This window comes from Sus scrofa, chromosome 6 (genome assembly GCF_000003025.6).
Source record: "Sus scrofa isolate TJ Tabasco breed Duroc chromosome 6, Sscrofa11.1, whole genome shotgun sequence".
In the NCBI taxonomy this organism is placed as follows: Eukaryota; Metazoa; Chordata; class Mammalia; order Artiodactyla; family Suidae; genus Sus; species Sus scrofa.
In genome coordinates, this window is record NC_010448.4 from 167,947,536 (window position 1) to 167,965,203 (window position 17,668).

Sequence of the window (17,668 nt, forward strand, 5' to 3'; positions counted from 1 at the left end):
GCAAACAGGAAATTAGTATGCATAAAAAGTGGCATTTTGAATCAGTGAGAAAAATTGGTCCTTTCAATAAATGATGATGTTGCAACAATTAGTAACAGTAAAAAATAAAGTTGGATCCATACTTTATATCATATATCAAAATAAACTCCAAATAGGTCTAAGATTTAAACATCAAAAATCAAGTCCAGAGTTCCCGTCATGGCTCCGTGGAAATGAATCTGACTAGTCTCCATGAGGACACAGTTTTGATTCCTGGCCTTGCTCAGTGGGTTAAGGATCTGGCATTGCCATGAGCTGTGATGTAGGTTGCAGACACAGCTCGGATCTGGCTGGCATTGCTGTAACTGTGGTGTAGGCTGGTGACTGCAGCTCTGATTTGATCCCTAGCCTGGGAACCTCCATGTCCCTCGGATGCCACCCTAAAAAGACAAAAGACAAAAAAAAAAAAAAAAAAAAAAAAAAATCCACAAAAGAACTAGAACACAACGTAGATAAATTCTCTTTTAACTTTGGATTGAGTAATATTTCCAACTAAGTTTTAAAATCCACAGGCCTTAAGAGTTCCCTGGTGGCTCAGCAGCTTAAGGATCTGGTGTTTTCACTGCTGTGGCTCAGGTTGCTGCTGTGGCACGAGTTTGATCCCTGGCTTGGGAACTTCCACATGCCTCAGGTGTGGCCAAAAAGAAAAAAATCCCCAGACCTTAAAAGATTAATTGAATTTACTAAATATAAATAACCCAAAAGGCAAAAATAAGAGGCAAATGTCAAAAATATGTGTAACTCGGAGTTCCCGTCGTGGCACAGTGGTTAATGAATTCGACTAGGAACCATGAGGTTGCGGGTTCGGTCCCTGCCCTTGCTCAGTGGGTTAACGATCCGGCGTTGCCGTGAGCTGTGGTGTAGGTTGCAGACGCAGCTCGGATCCTGCGTTGCTGTGGCTCTGGTGTAGGCCGGCGGCTACAGCTCCGATTCAACCCCTAGCCTGGGAACCTCCATATGCCTCGGGAGTGGCCCAAGAAATAGCAACAACAACAACAACAAAAAGACAAAAAAAGACAAAAAAAAAATGTGTAACTCATTATTACATATTAGAAATCAATAAGGACTTATAAAATCCAATATTTAAATGGGTGAAGATTATGAAAAAGATTGCACGTTAACACACAAGTTCATGGTTCAGAAAGTTTATAGAAAAGTAGATACAAATGGCCCTTGAAACATACTGAACCTCACAGTAAGAGTGATACGAGTTCCTTGGTGGCTTGACGGGTTAAGGATCCAGGGTTGTCACTGCTATGGCTTGGATCGCTGCTCTGGGGCTAGTTTGATCCTTGGTCTGGAAAGTTTTGCATGCTGTGGGTCTGGCCAAAGGAAAAAAAAAGAGGAATACAAAATAAAATTCTTCCAAGCCACCATTTTCACCCATCGATTTGGCAAAAATCCGCGTTTTACAACACGCAGCCTTGATGGGGTGGTGGGGCAGCAGGCATGCTCAAACTCCCAGGGAGGGCGATCTGGGAATATCATCAAAATCACGAATACATTTACTCTTTGACTCGCAATCTTGGGACTACGTCCTACAGATATGCGTGCGTGTGTGCGTGCGTGGTGTAAAGAGTTGGTGGCTATTTGTTGCAGTTCTGTAGGTTATGGCAGAAGACAGGAGACAACCAAATGTCCCTCAGCACAGGGCGGGTTACATAAAGTTTCATGTAGCCAAAGGAAGGAATATCCTGCAGCTGCAAAAATGGTTAGAGCAACTCTCTAAGTCTATATACTGATTTTCCAGAGCTCTCCAAGACGCACTAATTAGTAAGTGAAAAAGAAAACAAGATGCAGAACAGTCTGTATAGCATGTCAGCTTTTGCCTAAGAAAGGAAAAGATAAGAACACATATTCAGGAGTTCCCGTGGTGGTGCACCGGAAACGAATCTGACCAGGAACCGTGAGGTTGCAGGTTTGATCCCTGGCCACGCTCAGTGGGTTAAGGATCTGGTGCTGCTGTGGCTGTGATGTAGGCCAGCAGCTGTAGCTCCAGTTAGTCCCCTAGCCTGGGAACCTCCATATGCTGCGGGTGCAGCCCCTCCCCCCCAAAAAGAACATATATTCATAAGGCTTGTATGTGCCTATGGAAACCGGAAAGATACAACAGAAATTAATAAAGGCACGTTGTTACTTGGGATGAAGGGAGTAAGGTGGGCAGGAGTGAGAATTTTCAGTGTATATCTTTTTCTGATTTCTGACTCATTATTACTATTATTTTTTTTTATGGCCACACTGGCAGCTTATCGAAGTTTGGCCAGGGATCGAATCTGAGCTGTGTCAACACTGGATCCTTTATCCCACCGCATCTGGCCCGGGTTCGAACCCGCACTTCCGCAATGACCCGAGCTGCTGCGGTTGGATTCTTAACCCACTGTGCCACTGTGTGAACTCCATATTATCTTCTTGAGAATAAAACAGACCGAATTTGAAAGAGTGGTAATTCAGCTCCTCATATTTATTTCCGCGGTTTGAAAAAGGCAAAAAGCCCTCTCCTGCATCCAGGAGAGCTCTGGAACATGACCGGTTATGGTGTTAAGGGCCACTTTGGAGGGAGTGCTCAGAAAACATCACTTTACTGATGCTTCTTTTGTTTGGGGAAAGTGAAGTCCCATTCCCTAGTGGCTTAACGGGTGGCTCAGACAACCGACTGATTTATCCCCCTTCCCTGGTCTTAGATTGCAGGCAAATATCTGTGCAGACATCAGACAGGCCCTTCTGGAAAATGTGTATGAATTCGATTTAATGTTTTATGTAGAAAAGTTCCGCTCTCTTCCTGCGGAAATGATGGACTCAAGACACCTCTGGGTGAAATTGGTATGCAAATTATGCACACACACACACACACACACACACACACACACACACACACGCTTGTGAAATGTAGTGCGGGGTCAGTAGAGGGGGGAAGAAAGTCTCTTCAAGTTGCCCGTCCACACTGATAATCAAGGCCATCTCCGTAAAGGTGTCAAACTGATCCTCTTCTAAGCAACAGGAATAAACTCCTCCCAGGGGAACCTGCCAGCCAAGGGTGGATTACCTAGGTGTCTGCACAATTATTCTTCAAAATAAACGGAGTGAGGGCTCCATCTTTGCTTCTAGGATTTAAGTCGAGCTATTTTATATAAACTGTATAAAGTCAGTAGGTGAAGCTGAATGCGGCTTTGTTTTCCTTGGTGATTTTAAAGGAAACGCGTAGTTTCCACATCCCTCCCCCCCAGCTCACATTCCTTTGTTCTCCTAAAGCATGCCCTTGTGTCTCGGCTCCTAGAATATTTTGAAAAACATTTAAGATATTTCTTTGATATGCGCAACCCCGCATGCCGGTGTCTGTATACCCACAAGTGCTCGAGTCTCCGCTGTGCGTCATCATTGCTTTTGGAAGAACCGAGTGAAATGCCGCCCCGTCAACGTTATGATGTTTTCTGGTTTTGAACTAAGTACCGGAGGCGCCCAAGTCCCACGTCCTATCTTTGCTTGAAAACGACTTACCAGTAAGTCATTCTTCATGTTGATCAGAAAAAAAAAAAAAAAAAAGAAGAAAGGAAGAAAAAGTAATTCTTTTAAGGTTTTTTTTTTTTTTTTTTTTTTTTTAAGGTAAGTATTTGCTAACAATGGTATTTTCACTTACCTTCAGCGGCAACTAAGGCCATGTTGTCAAGTCAAAACAATTTTTTTTTTTTTTTTTTGCGGTTCTTCCAGGAAATAACTAGAGTGAGAGGAAGTTTGTCAGCAGATGCTTTTGGAATGTCAGGCTGGAGCTGTCGTCCCGAAGTTAGTGAGGGAGGGAGCGTGTGTTTGCACCCTGGGCTGAAAAGATGTGCCAGGTGTTTGCGACAAGCTGTGATGAGGACGGAGATTACTTGGAATCCATCGTGGTCTCCTTCCTTGTTGAAAAGAGGAAGCTTCTGAAAACAAGCCCTTCGTTAAAGGAAGCCCCACTTAATTCAAGAGGACTTGAATGAAGTCCCTTTTATGAAAACTGCTTGGCAAAAGCTATTTGGCCCTGATGTTGGGGACATGGCTCGGGTCGTCAGTGCCGAAAAACGAGACGCACGAACACGGGGAGATCTCGACAAGGCTCCTCCAAAAAGCACGCGCCGAGCAAAGGACCCCCCCCTGTGTATCCCTAACGTGATGTCCCTGTCCCCTTCCCATGGGTCAGGTCAGGACGCACGTGCTTCCCAGTTGGCTCATTGAAGCAAATTGCTGCTGGGAAAAGAGGGCAAGAGGAAGGGGGTCGCAGGGGGGTTTTGGTTGAAACTGGAGCAAGATGGAGTCACCAAGATTTCCTTTGATAGAAAAGATATTATGTTACTTTCCACCCGGAGGAAGCCTGTGAAGCCAGAAACTAGAATCAACACCTCCTAGAAGGTTCAGATAGTTCAAACTTCAAGGCTCCCTTAAAGCATAGCAGACTTTTTAACTGACTTTGATTAGGATGAAATTTACCCAGGACTGCAAGCAGAGGTCTCATGGAGAGCACGACACACCTGCATGAGAGTGACTAATCGTTAGTGAACATCTGCAGGTGCCGGGAACAGGTGTCGACACCTCCTCATAGGCTCCCTGCCTCTTGAGGCAGCTTTCGTTATAATCACCCCATTTTGCTGATGAGGGAACTAATGCTTCCTTGGGTTAGTTAGGTGGGGGAGCTCAGTTCTGACCCCAGACAATTCGATCCACAGCCAGAGAGCTGAACTAACTTTGCTTTGAGTCTGCTCACCGGTCCCACGAAGAGAACGAGCCGAAGAGAACGAGCCGGAAAACGTCTCTGCCAGCAATCACAGGGCGTGGCTCTGATCTGCATGTCCTCTCCAAAGTCTTAACAATGATTTTAGAAAGCCAACCCTTATGTGCTCAGAAAGCTTTAGAGGTTTTATTCTGGAAAAATAATGAGCTCATCTCTATGCTGTGTCACGATCGAGCAGGGGCACTTTGCAGGCAAAGGTGGGCGGGCAGAGATGAGCAGGCTGGAGTTTCCAGGGCGTCTTGCCTTTAATGTACACCAGGTCCTTTTGCTTCACCCCAGGTCACTCTGCAATCCTAGAACCAGTAGCAGCCTGACACAAATGACTCATTGTCCTTGGCCTCAAACAACAGCAAGGCTACTTAGAATACAAAGCGCATTTTATGAAAGCAAGCTGCCACCACTGGCCACGGCCACTTGGTTCTTGCAGGATCCACAGCCTGGCTGGACCAAGGGAATGGCTTCTTGGCTGTTCAGTCTCACTTCAGATGCTATTTGAGGATAAGGAGCATTGACAACACAAGCTCATTAGCCCTCATGACTCATTTGTGGTGACATAGGGATGTCACCGATGTCACAAAGAGGTCCCACCCTTTTTAAAACCCTTTTCCCCTGAAGGCAAGTGGGTGCTCCATCCTTGCCCTCACCCTGAGAAAGGGATGCTTGTTTTAGTTGCAGATCAGAGCGGGTGTGCGTGCAAGGGCATGCAGGAGTGGGCTCTCTTGCCACTGCAGAGAGGGGTGCCTCCTCCCAGGAATGGGCGGTGCCAGCCACCAGAGAATTTCCATCTGGGAATGTCCCCAAAGGTACCCCGGTCTCAGGTAGGACTGACTCTTTCTCTTTCCAGACCCCAGGAGAAAGTGAGAATGTGGGATGGCTGACCGTTCCTATGGCAGGGCGCCCCAGGGAGGCAGGGCTGGGAGGGAGCAGCCTCGGGGTTTGCTGTGTCCAGCTGTTCCGCCACCTCTGGCCATTTGCAGGGGCGTTAAACATCCCTCAGGAGAGGATGCAGTTGTCCTCTACCGGGTCTGCTGTGTTCCGTTCCTCCAAGATTGGGTTTCCTTGGAGATAACTAATCACAGGGGCCACAGATGGCTACTCATTACCTTGGGCACATGGGATGTCGAATTATAAATCCAGGGTGGCAGGGACTTCCCGTCATGGCTCAGGGGTTAATGAACCTGACTAGAATCCACGGATACTTGGGTTTGATCCCTGGCCTCGCTCTGTGGGTTAAGGATCCGGCGTTGCTGTGGCTGTGGTGTAGGCTGGACCCCTAGCCTGGGAACCTCCATATGCCATGGGTACAGCCCTAAAAAGTAAAACAAAAACACCCCAAACAAACAAACAAAAAACCCCATATAAATCCAGGGTGGCAAGATGGAGCTGGCAGCTTGGGAAGAAGTTGTCCGGCGAACCCGGATGTTCGATGGGGTGACACATGAGGCACCAAAACTGGAGGTTCCGGGTGGCGTGGTCGGGATAGAGGAGGCTTAGGAAGCTCTCCCTCAGGGCTTTGCACGATGTCCCATGGCCCCAGATAGGCCGGTCCGCCTCGAGGAAGTGAGGGAACACTATAAGCGCTGATCTCCAGGCATATCCCTTATATCAGGTGCAGGTCCGGGCAGCGCTGCTGGGGACATGTCCTTTGACCTTGCTTCCATGAGGACCAGCTCACAGAGCTCGTTCTCACTGAGTTGCAAGCCCTATCCCCTCAGGGACTGCTCCGAATGCTGGGCGAGTCCAGGAAGTTGGCGCTGGCAGAACAGGAGTGGGCGAGGCCAGCCTCCAGGCGGGGTGGGGGGGGGTGTTGAATGAAGGAAGAAGAGGGCAGGGTGGTGCTGCCTCCACCTCTGGGAGGCTGGACGTGACCGCGAGCAGGAAATGGGCGGCCAGTCTCCAGAGATTTGCAAAGAAGAGGCCCGGTACCTGTTCAAAGGGGCACCTGTGTATAACCAAAGAGAGGTTCCTGAACACAGCGTGTGAAGGGTTAGCGCCGGTTCTTAACCCCAAGAGAGGAAGGGAGCCCCCTGGAATTCCAACCATTCATTCATTCAACATTTTACTGAGCACTTACTCCCTGCCAGGCCTGCGAGCATATTTGCGACTGGGTGTGCACATGCATTTCCCTGCCCTCATCGTCTTTCCTTCTTTTCCTCCTCTTCCCCCTCTCCGCCCCCCTCCTCCTCCTCCTCCTCTTCTTCTTAGGGCAGCACCCGTGGCATACGGAAATTCCCAGGCTCGGGGCTGAATCAGAGCTGTAGCTGTAGCCACGGGCCTACGCCACAGCCACAGCAACGCAGGATCCGGGCCGCGTCTGCTACCTACACCACAGCTCACGGCAACACCGGATCCTGAACCCACTGAGCGAGGCCGGGGATCTGATGCTAAGTGTTACTCATAGGAGCAGAGGGGTGGAATTGGGGTGTAACTGGAAACGGGCTGGACCTAGTGTCACAAGACCTGGGCTGAGCTTTTGGCACATAGTCGTTAGACCTCTGCTTCAGAAGCTTGAGTTCACATGCTTCAGTACCGCTCCATGCTTCATGTCCTAGGCCTTGTCTGTGTCAAGACCTGCACCTAGAGCTTCACGGGGCTCCAGTGGGTAAGCTCCATTTCCATATGCCACCATCTCCCCAACACCTCCTATTTTTTCGACTTTCTCTAGTATGCCAGCAGTCGATCCTACGCATCCCTCAGTCCTACCACCTTTTTCAGGACTCCTCCCAGCTCCCGACCCCGTTCTCACTTCCCTGGGCTATCATGGCAACCCCTCCCTCGCTTAGGGCTTGGCCCGCTTGCCCCCCTCTGGCTTTCTCAGACTTGCCCGGCCCCCCATCCTCATTAATTTCCAGTCTCCATCTTCTCCCACTGATGCTGCCTGGCACGCCTCCCACCCACCACTGTTTCTCCAAAGCCCCGGGAGGATGAACTTTCATCGTATCTTTTCTGTCGGAACCCCAGCAGCCCTCCCCACTCTTCACCCTTCGCGGATGACATGGCTTCCCTATGTCTCTGGAAAAACAGAAGCCACGGGAAGAAGACTCCCTAAGGCTCATCATTCACCTGAGGCTCTGTGTCCTCGGAGGGACTCTCCCCGCTCCCGCCCAAGGCCAGCCCTCCGCCTGTGTGCTTGAAGTCACGTGCCTGCGTGGTCCTCACCCCATCGTGCCTTCTCTCTTCCTTTGGCATCATCAGTGTCCCCCTCTCCTGGATTATCCTGACAAGCCCACACACTTGGTCTAAAAACTCCTAGCCTTAAACATTTTTTCCCCTTGATCCCACATCCACCTCCCACGCCGGCCCCATTTTTCTGTTCCTTTTACAGCAAACTTCCTTGGAGGAATCGTTTCTGCCTCTTCTGCTCCCTTATCCACGCAGCACTCCAGCTGGGCATTTGTTCCCGACACGCCAGTGAAACTGCTCTCATCTCAGTCCCCAGTGACCTCTACACGGCCAAATGCAATGTCAGTTTTCAGTTCATGTTATCTTAGATTGCCTATCCTCAGCATTTGACATAGCTGGTGAAGCCCTTGCCCTTGAAACTCTTTCTTCTCTGACCTCCAGAGCACCTCTCTCACAGGTCTGCTTCTTACTCTGCTGGCCCCTTCCCAGTCTCTTTTCCCGCTTGTGCCCCCTGACCAATCTCTGCTCTCCAAGTGCGCCAGGGCCCAGGCCTCAGCCCTCTTCTCTCTCTGCCCTTCTCTTTGGGGTCTCACCCTAGATGACCAGCTTTAAAAACCATGCACATTTGACTGGTTTCCCTAATTTATATTTCTAGCCTTCCTTACTCTCTGTGGCCTCCAGTCTAGTTCATGCTACCACCTGTTGGGTATGCTGCCTGGGTGTCTCATGGGCATCTCACGAGTGACATCCAAAGCCGAGGTCCCGATTGTCCTCCCAAATCTGTCCCCTCCAGCGTCTCCCCACAACTCCACCGTCCTAGTTGCTCAGGTCCAAACTTTGGAGTTATTCTGGCTTTCTGTCTGTTTCTCACACCCACAGCCAGTCAGCAAATCGTGTTAGCTTCACTTTCAAAATACATCCAGAATTGGAGTTCCCATTGTGGCTCAGTGGGTTAAGGACCCAACATTGTCTCTGTGAGGATGCGGTTTCGATCCCTAGCCTGGCTCAGTGGGTTAAGGATCCGGTGTTGCTGTGGCTGTGGTATAGGTTGTTGCAGCTGCAGCTCTGATTCGACACCTGGCCTGGGAACTGCCATATGCTGCTGCTGCAGCCGTAAAAAGAAAAACAAAACAAAACAAAACAAAAACCCGCTCAGAATCGAGCTCCTCCCTGCATTTCTGCCACATTCTCCTTCTCCTGGATGTTGGCAACAGCCCTTAACTGGCCTTGCTGCTTCTGCCCTGGCTTCTTATCCAATCTTCACACAGAAGCTAAAGAAAACCAGTCCTTCGGTCCCTACGCTGGTCATCAGTGGCGTCCCATCACACAGAGGAAGGATCTGGCGTGGCCCCCTGCTGAGCTGGCCCCGGACAGGCCCCTCCGGCAGCTTCTCCCATCTTTCCCCACTTACCGACCTTTTTACAGCCAACCTCCTTCTGTTGTGCGAACAAGCCATGCTCTTGCTTCTCCAGCTGTTCCCTCTTTCTAGAACGCTCTTCCCCCAGATGTTGGCATATTGCTAATGCTATTCAGACCTCAGCTCAAACATCCCCTCTTCAGCAAGTCTCCTCTTTCTCCGACGAGCTAATGTAAAGTAACAGCCCCTCCCCAACCCCGTTACTTGAATTTTATTTTACTCCATTTTACTTTCTCCATATTATGAACCATCATCTGGAATGGCTGCATTTCTTTCTTCCCTTGTGTATTGTCTCTCTTCACCACCAGAATGAAAGCTGCATGGTGGCAGGAACTCGGTCCCCGGCTGCAAGCACAGAGCCCGCCACACGGTTGCCAGGCTGCCCTGGAAGGTTGTAAAGGTTGTTCACTGCATCAGAGCTCTTGGCTGAGGGGCTGGCAGGTACTCATATTTAGCTTGCCCCTTGCTGTCCATGCTGCAGGGGCATTTAGCAAGTTGCCTTCTGCTATTTTCCAGTGTGTGCTGTATGGGCTGGCTGTGGCTCTGTGGTGGGCATGTGATAAATAGTCATAGACTAAATGGCTGGCCGATGGATGTGCAGACCTTTGCTTGTTTTGTTCTGTGGGGCTTCATGCAAATTACCTTCTGATGGCCTCATTTTCCTCATTTGTTAGGGGAGTAATTACCATCTAGCTTGGGGTACAGTTTAGGAGCATTACATGAACTGGTTTATTAAAAAGCTGGTGCAAATGTGATTACATTGGCGTGGCATATCCAGAATAGGCAAATCTGTAGAGACACAAAGCAGATTTGAGGTTGCTGGAAGATGGAGAAATGAGGAGTGGCTGCTTGATGAGTAGGGGGAGTCCCTTCTGCGTGATGAAAATGTTTAAGAACTAGCTAAGTGCGGGTTGTGCAGCATTCGGCATGTACGAAATGTCACTACCTTGTGAGCTGAAAATGACTAATTGACTGATATGGTGAATTTTTTGTTATGTGAACCAGATTATGCTATATGAATACTTCAATTTAAAAACAAATAAAAGAAACGCCAGACCCAGAGCTGAGGACGTGGTAGGCGTTCAGAGGATGTCTTCTGAATCCTATGATTTCCCTGCTTCAAAATCAAACCAAAACCCTAGGGGTTCCTATCACGGCTCAGTGATAACCAACCCGACTAGTATCCATGAGGACTCAGGTTCGATCCCTGGCCTCGCTCAGTCGGTTAAGGATCCGGCATTGCCGTGAGCTGTGGTGAGGTGGCAGACGTGGCTCAGATCTGGTGTTGCTGTGGCTGTGGTGTAGGCCGGCAGCTGTAGCTCTGATTTGACTCCTGGCCTGGGAACTTCCATATGCCACAGGTGTGGCCCTCGAAAGCAAAACAAAACAAAAAAAACAAAACCCCAAACCCTAAACCTCCCTCGGCTCTTCACGCCTCATCCAGGGTATATTCACGTTCCTCCCATTCATTTATTTCAGGAGTATTTTTTGTTGTCATTTTAGATATAAGGGATATGAAGGGAACAAGATAGACACAGACCCTACCCCCAGAGTTTATAGGCTCACAGGGGACTCTGCCCAGTAAAGAGAAAACACCATACTGTGTAGTCAGGGTTATGAAGGAGAAGGGCCAGGGTCTTCCAGGGGCATAAAAGAAGGAGAGAATCTAGAAGGGGTCTAGGGAGTTCCCAGCGTGCCTCAACGGAAACGAATCTGACTAGCATCCATGACGACGCAGGTTTGATCCCTGGCCTCACTTGGTGGGTTAAGGATCTGGCGTTGTCACGAGCCATGTTGTCGTTTGCAGATGTGGCTCAGATCCGGCGTTGCCGTGAGCCGTGGTGAGGTGGCAGACGTGGCTCAGATCTGGCTGTGGTGTAGGTCGGCAGGTGCAGCTCCCTGCCTGGGAACCTCCATATACCCTAGGTGTGGCCCTAAAAGTACAAAAAATGGGGGAGAGGTCGTCTAGATAAAGAGGGATCTAATCTAATCTAATCTGGGGCCTGAATGATAAGGGGGCCTGGGAGGCACCGTCAGCCAGGGGGAGGTGGACATGTTGGGGGGGGTGTTGGAGGAAAGCAGGGGTCCCAGGAAGAGTGCAGGCAAAGCCTGGAAGATGAGAGCCTGGTGGGTTCTAGGAGTAGAGAGCAGTTTGGTGTGGCTGCAGCACACAGTGTGACGTGTAGAGTACGCGGTCAAGGTCGGTGCCAAGATCTTCAAGGTCCTGCATGAACCGGTCTCTGCACTGCAGCCGCAGTAGTACCGTGGCCACTTGCAGACCCTTGGCCGCAGGCCTTGCTCCCCTGTGCCCTGCGAACTCCTGGGCCAGCGTGGCTAAGCTCCTGGAACACTTCCCCTAGACGCTTACTGAGAACCTCCCCAGTGTCAGGAGCTGGGAATCCAGAGGCTCAAACTTGGCCCCATCCTGGGAGAGCTCCCCGGCTCACAGGGGAGGCAGCAAGGGGAAGAAATATTTACAAGATATTTACAAGATAATGAGAAAAGAGCTGTGATAGGTGGAGCTAGTGGGGAGGCGTGGCTTGTGGGGTGGAGGTGGAGCTTGCCAAGGGGAGGCGGGGCTTGCTGGGGGATGAGCGCTCTGGGAAGGTGACTCCCTGAGGGTCTAAAAAAAACAGGGAGGCACTAGACTTGGGGAAGAGGGAAAAGGCAGAAGGCAGAAGTTCAGGGAGTTCCCGCCGTGGCTCAGCGGTTAGTGAATACGACTAGCCTCCATGAGGACGCGGGTTCGATCCCTGGCCTCCCTCAGAGATTAAGGCTCCTGCGCTGCCGTGAGCTGTGGTGTAGGTGGAAGACGCGGCTGGGATCACGCGTTGCTGTAGCTCTGGTGCAGGTTGGCAGCTGCAGCTCCGACTGGACCCCTAGCCTGGGAACCTTTTTTTCCTAAAAAGACCAAAAAAAAAAAAAAAAAAAAAAAAAAAGAAGAATTCAGAGCCTAGATTTGTGGGGTCACAGAATCCTTGAGATCCAGACGGGGGCTCCTACTCAAAAGACCTCTGAACTCACACTATTCAGTGACCTCCACATCCCTACAAACACACACACACTAACACACACACACGCACACACCCATTTTGGCAGCAGTTCCGAGTGTCCTTGGTCCCTCTGGCTTTGCCCGGAGCATGCCTGCCCCCTCCCCTCCGGTTCCGGTCCGCCGCCTTCACAGGCCTGCAGAGCTCCCGCTTCAAGTCTGGACTTTGTACCTGTTACCGGAAATTCACTTGTTTATCAGGGCCGCCCGCCGGAGCGGCTGCCTGCCGAAGACTGCCCCTCCTAGGGTCCGTGGGCCCCCTCTCTGGATCCCAGCTGCACGAGCCCCTCGCCCCAGCACCGGAGGTGGGGAAGAGGCCTGCGCCAGAAGGTTCTCGGCAAAAGCTGGGAAGATGTAGAATTAGTCCTCCCGATTGGAGGCGCTGCCCTCCGCCCTCACCTGCGGCTTAGGCCCCGCCTGCCCGCTGCGTCCCCAGGTGAGTCAAGCGACAGTTCTGGCCCGCCCCCTCACCTGGTCCTGCCGGCCCTAACCGGAAGCTCCTCCGCGGACTGTGCACAGTTCCTCCAGGTGGGGAGCAGAAGGGAAGACATTGGGGGGCTGGGAGGGGGAACCCGCAGATCTCCTGGGGCTCCTCGGAGCAGGAAAGGAGCCACAAATCAGGGTGGGGGTGTGTTTGTCGGTGGAAGAAATGGGACCAGAAGGGGTGCAGTGATAGCATGTGTGCCTGTGTGTTTGTGTGTTTTGTTGGCAAGAATTCAGAGGGACAGGGCGGGAAGGAAAGGAGTCCAAGTGAAATCTTAGAAATAGCAGGTTCAATTCAACTCATTTCAATTTAGCAATTTGTTCTGAGGACCCAGTGCCTAGTGTGGGGCCCACAGTGCACACCCAGTGAATGTTTGTTGATGAGTGGATGAGTGAATGATTTACCTCTCGTTTCTAAGCCCTCCCACCCCCGTATTCTCACGTCTCACAAACATGCACTGAGCAGCTGACTGCCAAGTTCTCTGCCAGCCCCTGGGCACACATTCACCTGTCCAGCCCCTGCCCAGAGAGCTCCCGTCTAGGAGCTGGCCGACTGTGACTGACAGGGCAGGACGGTGAGGGGGTGAGGAGGGGGTCCTGGGACAACGTCACAGGCAGGTATGGGGGATGGGGGACTCCACAGCTGAGGAGGGGGAGGCTGGGGAACAAGAGGGTGAGGCGAGGCGTGTGTGTGTGTGTGTGTGTGTGTGTGTGTGTGTGTGTGTGTGTGTAGGGAACTGAGGGAGGGAATGAATGCTGGACTGCAAGGGCCTGGGGAGCTCTCGAAGGATTTTTGAGCAGGGGGCTGATGGGGTCCGATTTGGGTCCCAGACCCGTCATCCCTCTGAGGAAGGGGTGAGAGACGTGTTCGGAGGCTGTTGCAAGAGTTGAGATGGAAGACGAAGCTGGTTTGGGTGGGCGGTGGGGTCAGGGTGCAGGGGAGGGCCACAGGCCTTCAAGGGATATCGAGAGGAAGAGCTCCCGGGGCTCAGGGACCGCTGGGAGGCAGGAGGAGGCTGGCGTGAGGACGGCCATATGAGAGAATATGACCGCTGTCCCCTAAAGTCGGCGCGTCTCTCCTAGGTCCTTCCCTCGCTTGGATGCTCCTCCCAGAACCCCCTCTGATTCAGTCGCTCTGCCCACAGCTTGTCTCCAGCCCGGCTGTTCACCCTCCAGGTACTTCCCTAACTCAGACGCTCTTCCTCTGGGTATTCCCCAGGTTCGAGTGCTGCTCCCCCAGCTGCTCCTCTGACTCCGATGCTCTTCCTCCAGTTAGTCCCTTAATTCAGCTGCTCCTCCAGATCCTCCCCAGCCCCGGAGACTCTCAGCCAGAGAACTTCCTGATGCAGTTGACCTGCCTTTAGCTACTCCCTGAAGGCAGCGCCCCACCCCCTGGGACAGAGGTGAATGGACAGGGGCGCTGCCTGGTGGGGGAGCAGGGCTCCTGACTCAGGGGCAGGGCCAGGGCTGCCCTGACTGTGTCTGGGGGCTCCTGTCCGTGTGGGGACTGGCGCCGTCATCCATGCATGGGCTCCGCTTTGGCCCCTTCGCTCCAAGCAAATGCAGTTGTCCCACCTCTGGAAGCCTGGACTGCCTCTGCCCCCACCTCCCAGCCTCAGTTTCCCAAGCCCAGGAGCAGCCTGGGGGCTGAGACCTGGGTTCAGATCCTGGGCCGTCGACTGAGTGAGCGCACCTCTCAGAGGCCTCACCTGTAGGTGGGCGTAACGTTTGTACCCACATTACAGGGTTCTGGGAGCACATTCTGATGCCCGAATCATCAGTTGTGTTCAGTGAGTTCCAGCCGTGAGTTCTTTCCCCAGCCACTTCCTGATGCTGCCTTACCAACAGCCGGTTTCCATGGTCCGGCTTGTTTTGCTCCTGTGTGGGCCACTGGTTATGGTCAGTGGCCCGGTCTCCAGCGTTTGTGCAGCGTCTCAGCACGGCTGTGAGCGTGGCCTGTGGCCGTCCCTGACACCCGCACGTGTGTGTATGTTCTAGAACTCTGTGCTCCGGGGCTGCCTGGCAGCTGGGAGTCTCCTTAGAGTCTGGGCTCTTCTGGCAGAGGCTGAGGCTCACCAGTGTCTTCTGGCCCCTCCATGAGTGAGGCAAACGGAAGTGAGTGACAGCGGGAGGGAGGCCGAGGCGGGGGTCGGAGGGAGGACCTGGCCCCCTCTCCTCCCGGGTTTCCCAGGGAGCCGATCCAGGGCCCCGTCTGTCATGCCGTCCCTTTCTTTGCAGCCCTTGTGGGGCCCTCGGAGCTCCCCACAACATCAGCGGTGGCCCCTGGACCGGGCGGCGGGGCCCGGGCGTGGCCTGTGCTGGTAGGGGTTGTGTTGGGAGCCGTGGTCCTCTCTCTGCTCATTGCACTTGCTGCCAAATGCCACCTCTGCCGCAAATACCGCGCCAGCTACCAGCACCGCCCGCTGTCTGGGACGGGCAAGGGGAACCGCCCCCAGGTGGGTGAAGAGGAGGATGATGGCTTCATCGAGGACAATTACATTCAGCCCGGGGCTGGCGGGCTGGGGCTGGAGGGAAGCAGGGATCACTTCTCCCTCTGAGCCCTGTCGTTGGCCCTGCCCACCCCCACCCCGAAGCCTGAGAGCTTAAGGCTGGCAGATACTCCTCGGTGGGACCACAAGTCTCAGGGATTGGTGGCCAGGGCTTCAGGGCTGACCGGGAGGAGAGCAGTGTCCCTTCCTTGATGCTAGGCACCAAAGTGAACCACGCATGACCATCCCTTGCTCAGTAGCCCTCAATGGCTCCCTGCCGCCCTCAGGATACTGCCCACCAAGGGCCTGACCGTGAAATCAGGTCTCTGCCAGCCCTTGGTTTCCTTTGTCACTGGTCCCTGACTTCCTCCCTACTGAGCCAATTCCTTCGGATTCCTCCCCCTCCTACGCTGCTGTTTCTTTTGCTCCTCTGCCTCTCTGCCCTCTTGTTCTCCCTAACATAGAGGATGCGCTCATCCTCTGTAACAGTGATGAAAATCCCTGGCCAGTCGACCCTGTGTGGCCTGCCCACCTGCCAGCATTTCAGATGCGCTCAGACGGTCCCATTTCAGCAGATGAAAACCAGGGTGCCAAGTTTCTTACTGAGATTGTTTTCCCATCAATAAAGTGGGTAATCGAAATGGTTATAATATATTCTGTTTCCACAGGTATTAATAAATTTATTTTCACTTTAAACAAGAATAAAAGGAAGTCACTCATTTTTTATTTTCCCGAACTGAAATTTGTGCATGAAAATGTTGCGCGACTCTCAAAGCTGTGACCCTGCCTGGACATCCCCTCCCTGAGAGACTTTTCCAGAGCCCCTGGCTCCCATAACACTTGAGTTTCTCTATCAGTCCCTTGTCATGTTTAATTTTGATCTTATTTAGTTTTTTTGCTATTATTTTTCTTTTTTATGGCTGCACCTGCAGCATATGGAAGTTCCTGGGCTAGGGATGGAAGTGGAGCTGCAGCTGCAGGCCTACGCCACAGCCACAGCAACTTGGGATCTGAGCTGCATCTGCAACCTATACCACAGCTCAAGGCAACACCGGATCCTTAACCCACTGAGGGAGGCCAGGGATCGAACCCACATACTCATGGATACTAGTCGAGTTTGTTACCACTAAGCCACGATGGGAACTCCGCATCTTGATCTTTTTGAAAGTAAATGTGTGGGTTTTAAAAATTGAAGTATAATTGATTTACAATGTTGTCTTACTTTCAAGAATACAGCATAGTGATTCGATTACACACACACACATATATATTTTTCTTTTTCAGATTGATTTCCCTTATGGGTTATTAGAAAATATTGAGTGTGGTTCCCTGTGCTATAGAGTCGGTCCCTATTGATGATCTATTTTATGTGCATGTGCTCATCCCAATCTCCTAGTTTATCCCTCTTTTGCCGCCGCTCCCCTCTGGTAACTGTACGTTTGTTGTTTATGTCTGTGGGTCTGTTTCTGTTTTACAAATAAGTTTATTTGTATCAATTTTTTAGATTCCACATATAAGTGATATCGTTTATTTGTCATTCTCTGACTGACTTCACGTAGTGTGATAATCTCTAAATCCATCCGGGTTGCTGAAAATGGCATTATTTCATTTTTATGGCTGAGTAATATTCCATTGTGTGTGTGTGTGTGTGTGTGTGTGTGTGTGTATGCGCACCACGTCTTCTTTATTCATTCCTCTGTCCATAGGCATCTAGATTGCTGCTGTGTCGTGGCTGCTGTAAATAATTTGCCATGAACATTGAGGTGCATGCATATTTTCAAATTACGGTTTTCTCTAAGTATCTACCCAGGGGTGGGATTGCAGAATCATAGGGAAGCTCTATTTTCGGTTTTTTAAATTTTTAATCAAAAAGTGTTTAAAGATTTTATGGCCCCATCCACGGCATATGGACGTTCCCAGGCTAGGGACTGAATCTGAGCCAGAGCTGCAACTTATGCCACACCTTCGGCAATGCCAGATCCTTTAACCCACTGCCCCCTGACGGCAACTCCTATTTTTGTTTCTTTAAGAAAGCTTCATATTGTTCTCCAAAGTGGCTGTACCAATACTTTAATCTTTATTCAAATTCGCATTTACCCCATACTGGGCTAAAGGGTGAATTCTTTGAGGCCACAGGCGGCCCCTCATTCTTAGGGTCTCACACACAGCTGATGCCATGTCAATATTTGTTGACTTTGTTGAATTACCACGGGCTGAGGGTGAGTGGATGAAAGGTGAGGGGGTGGAGTTAGACGTGAGAGACTTTGTCAAGAACCTTGGCAGAGAGAAGAAGGACCGGGACGTAGTTGCTG

At 51.3% G+C, this 17,668-nt stretch overlaps 1 protein-coding gene and 2 long non-coding RNA genes across 11 annotated transcripts; 2 read left to right on the forward strand and 1 right to left on the reverse strand.

The window, feature by feature from the left end:
* On the forward strand, window positions 3,647-10,405 carry LOC110261244. The gene is made up of 3 exons (XR_002345240.1): window positions 3,647-5,613; window positions 7,348-7,397; window positions 8,121-10,405. It is a non-coding gene; the product is annotated as an uncharacterized LOC110261244 (long non-coding RNA).
* LOC110261245 lies at window positions 10,786-12,719 on the reverse strand. Its single transcript, XR_002345241.1, has 2 exons — window positions 12,557-12,719; window positions 10,786-12,236 (listed from the first exon to the last, which is right to left on the reverse strand). It is a non-coding gene; the product is annotated as an uncharacterized LOC110261245 (long non-coding RNA).
* C6H1orf210 (chromosome 6 C1orf210 homolog) lies at window positions 12,310-16,075 on the forward strand. Of its 9 annotated transcripts, XM_013977348.2 has the most exons (5): window positions 12,579-12,820; window positions 13,951-14,043; window positions 14,140-14,270; window positions 14,866-14,982; window positions 15,106-16,075. In XM_013977348.2, the coding sequence occupies exons 4-5, from the start codon at window positions 14,964-14,966 to the stop codon at window positions 15,423-15,425; spliced, it is 339 nt and encodes a 112-aa protein (XP_013832802.1). In that variant the 5' UTR covers window positions 12,579-12,820; window positions 13,951-14,043; window positions 14,140-14,270; window positions 14,866-14,963; the 3' UTR covers window positions 15,426-16,075. The 9 variants fall into 9 exon arrangements, 8 of the variants coding, with proteins under 8 accessions (XP_003128123.1, XP_020952549.1, XP_013832802.1 ...); XM_003128075.4 differs by lacking the exon at window positions 14,140-14,270 and having other exon boundaries at window positions 12,310-12,820; XM_003128076.4 differs by lacking the exon at window positions 14,140-14,270 and having other exon boundaries at window positions 12,579-12,912.

Excerpts from the sequence above, each read along its gene's own strand:
- C6H1orf210 (XM_021096890.1), top strand. The coding sequence starts at position 13,968 with ATGCTCCTCCCAGAACCCCCTCTGATTCAGTCGCTCTGCCCACAGCTT. Across the intron at positions 14,044-15,105 it reads CCCGGCTGTTCACCCTCCAG|CCCTTGTGGGGCCCTCGGAG; the intron begins GTACTTCCCTAA and ends CTTTCTTTGCAG.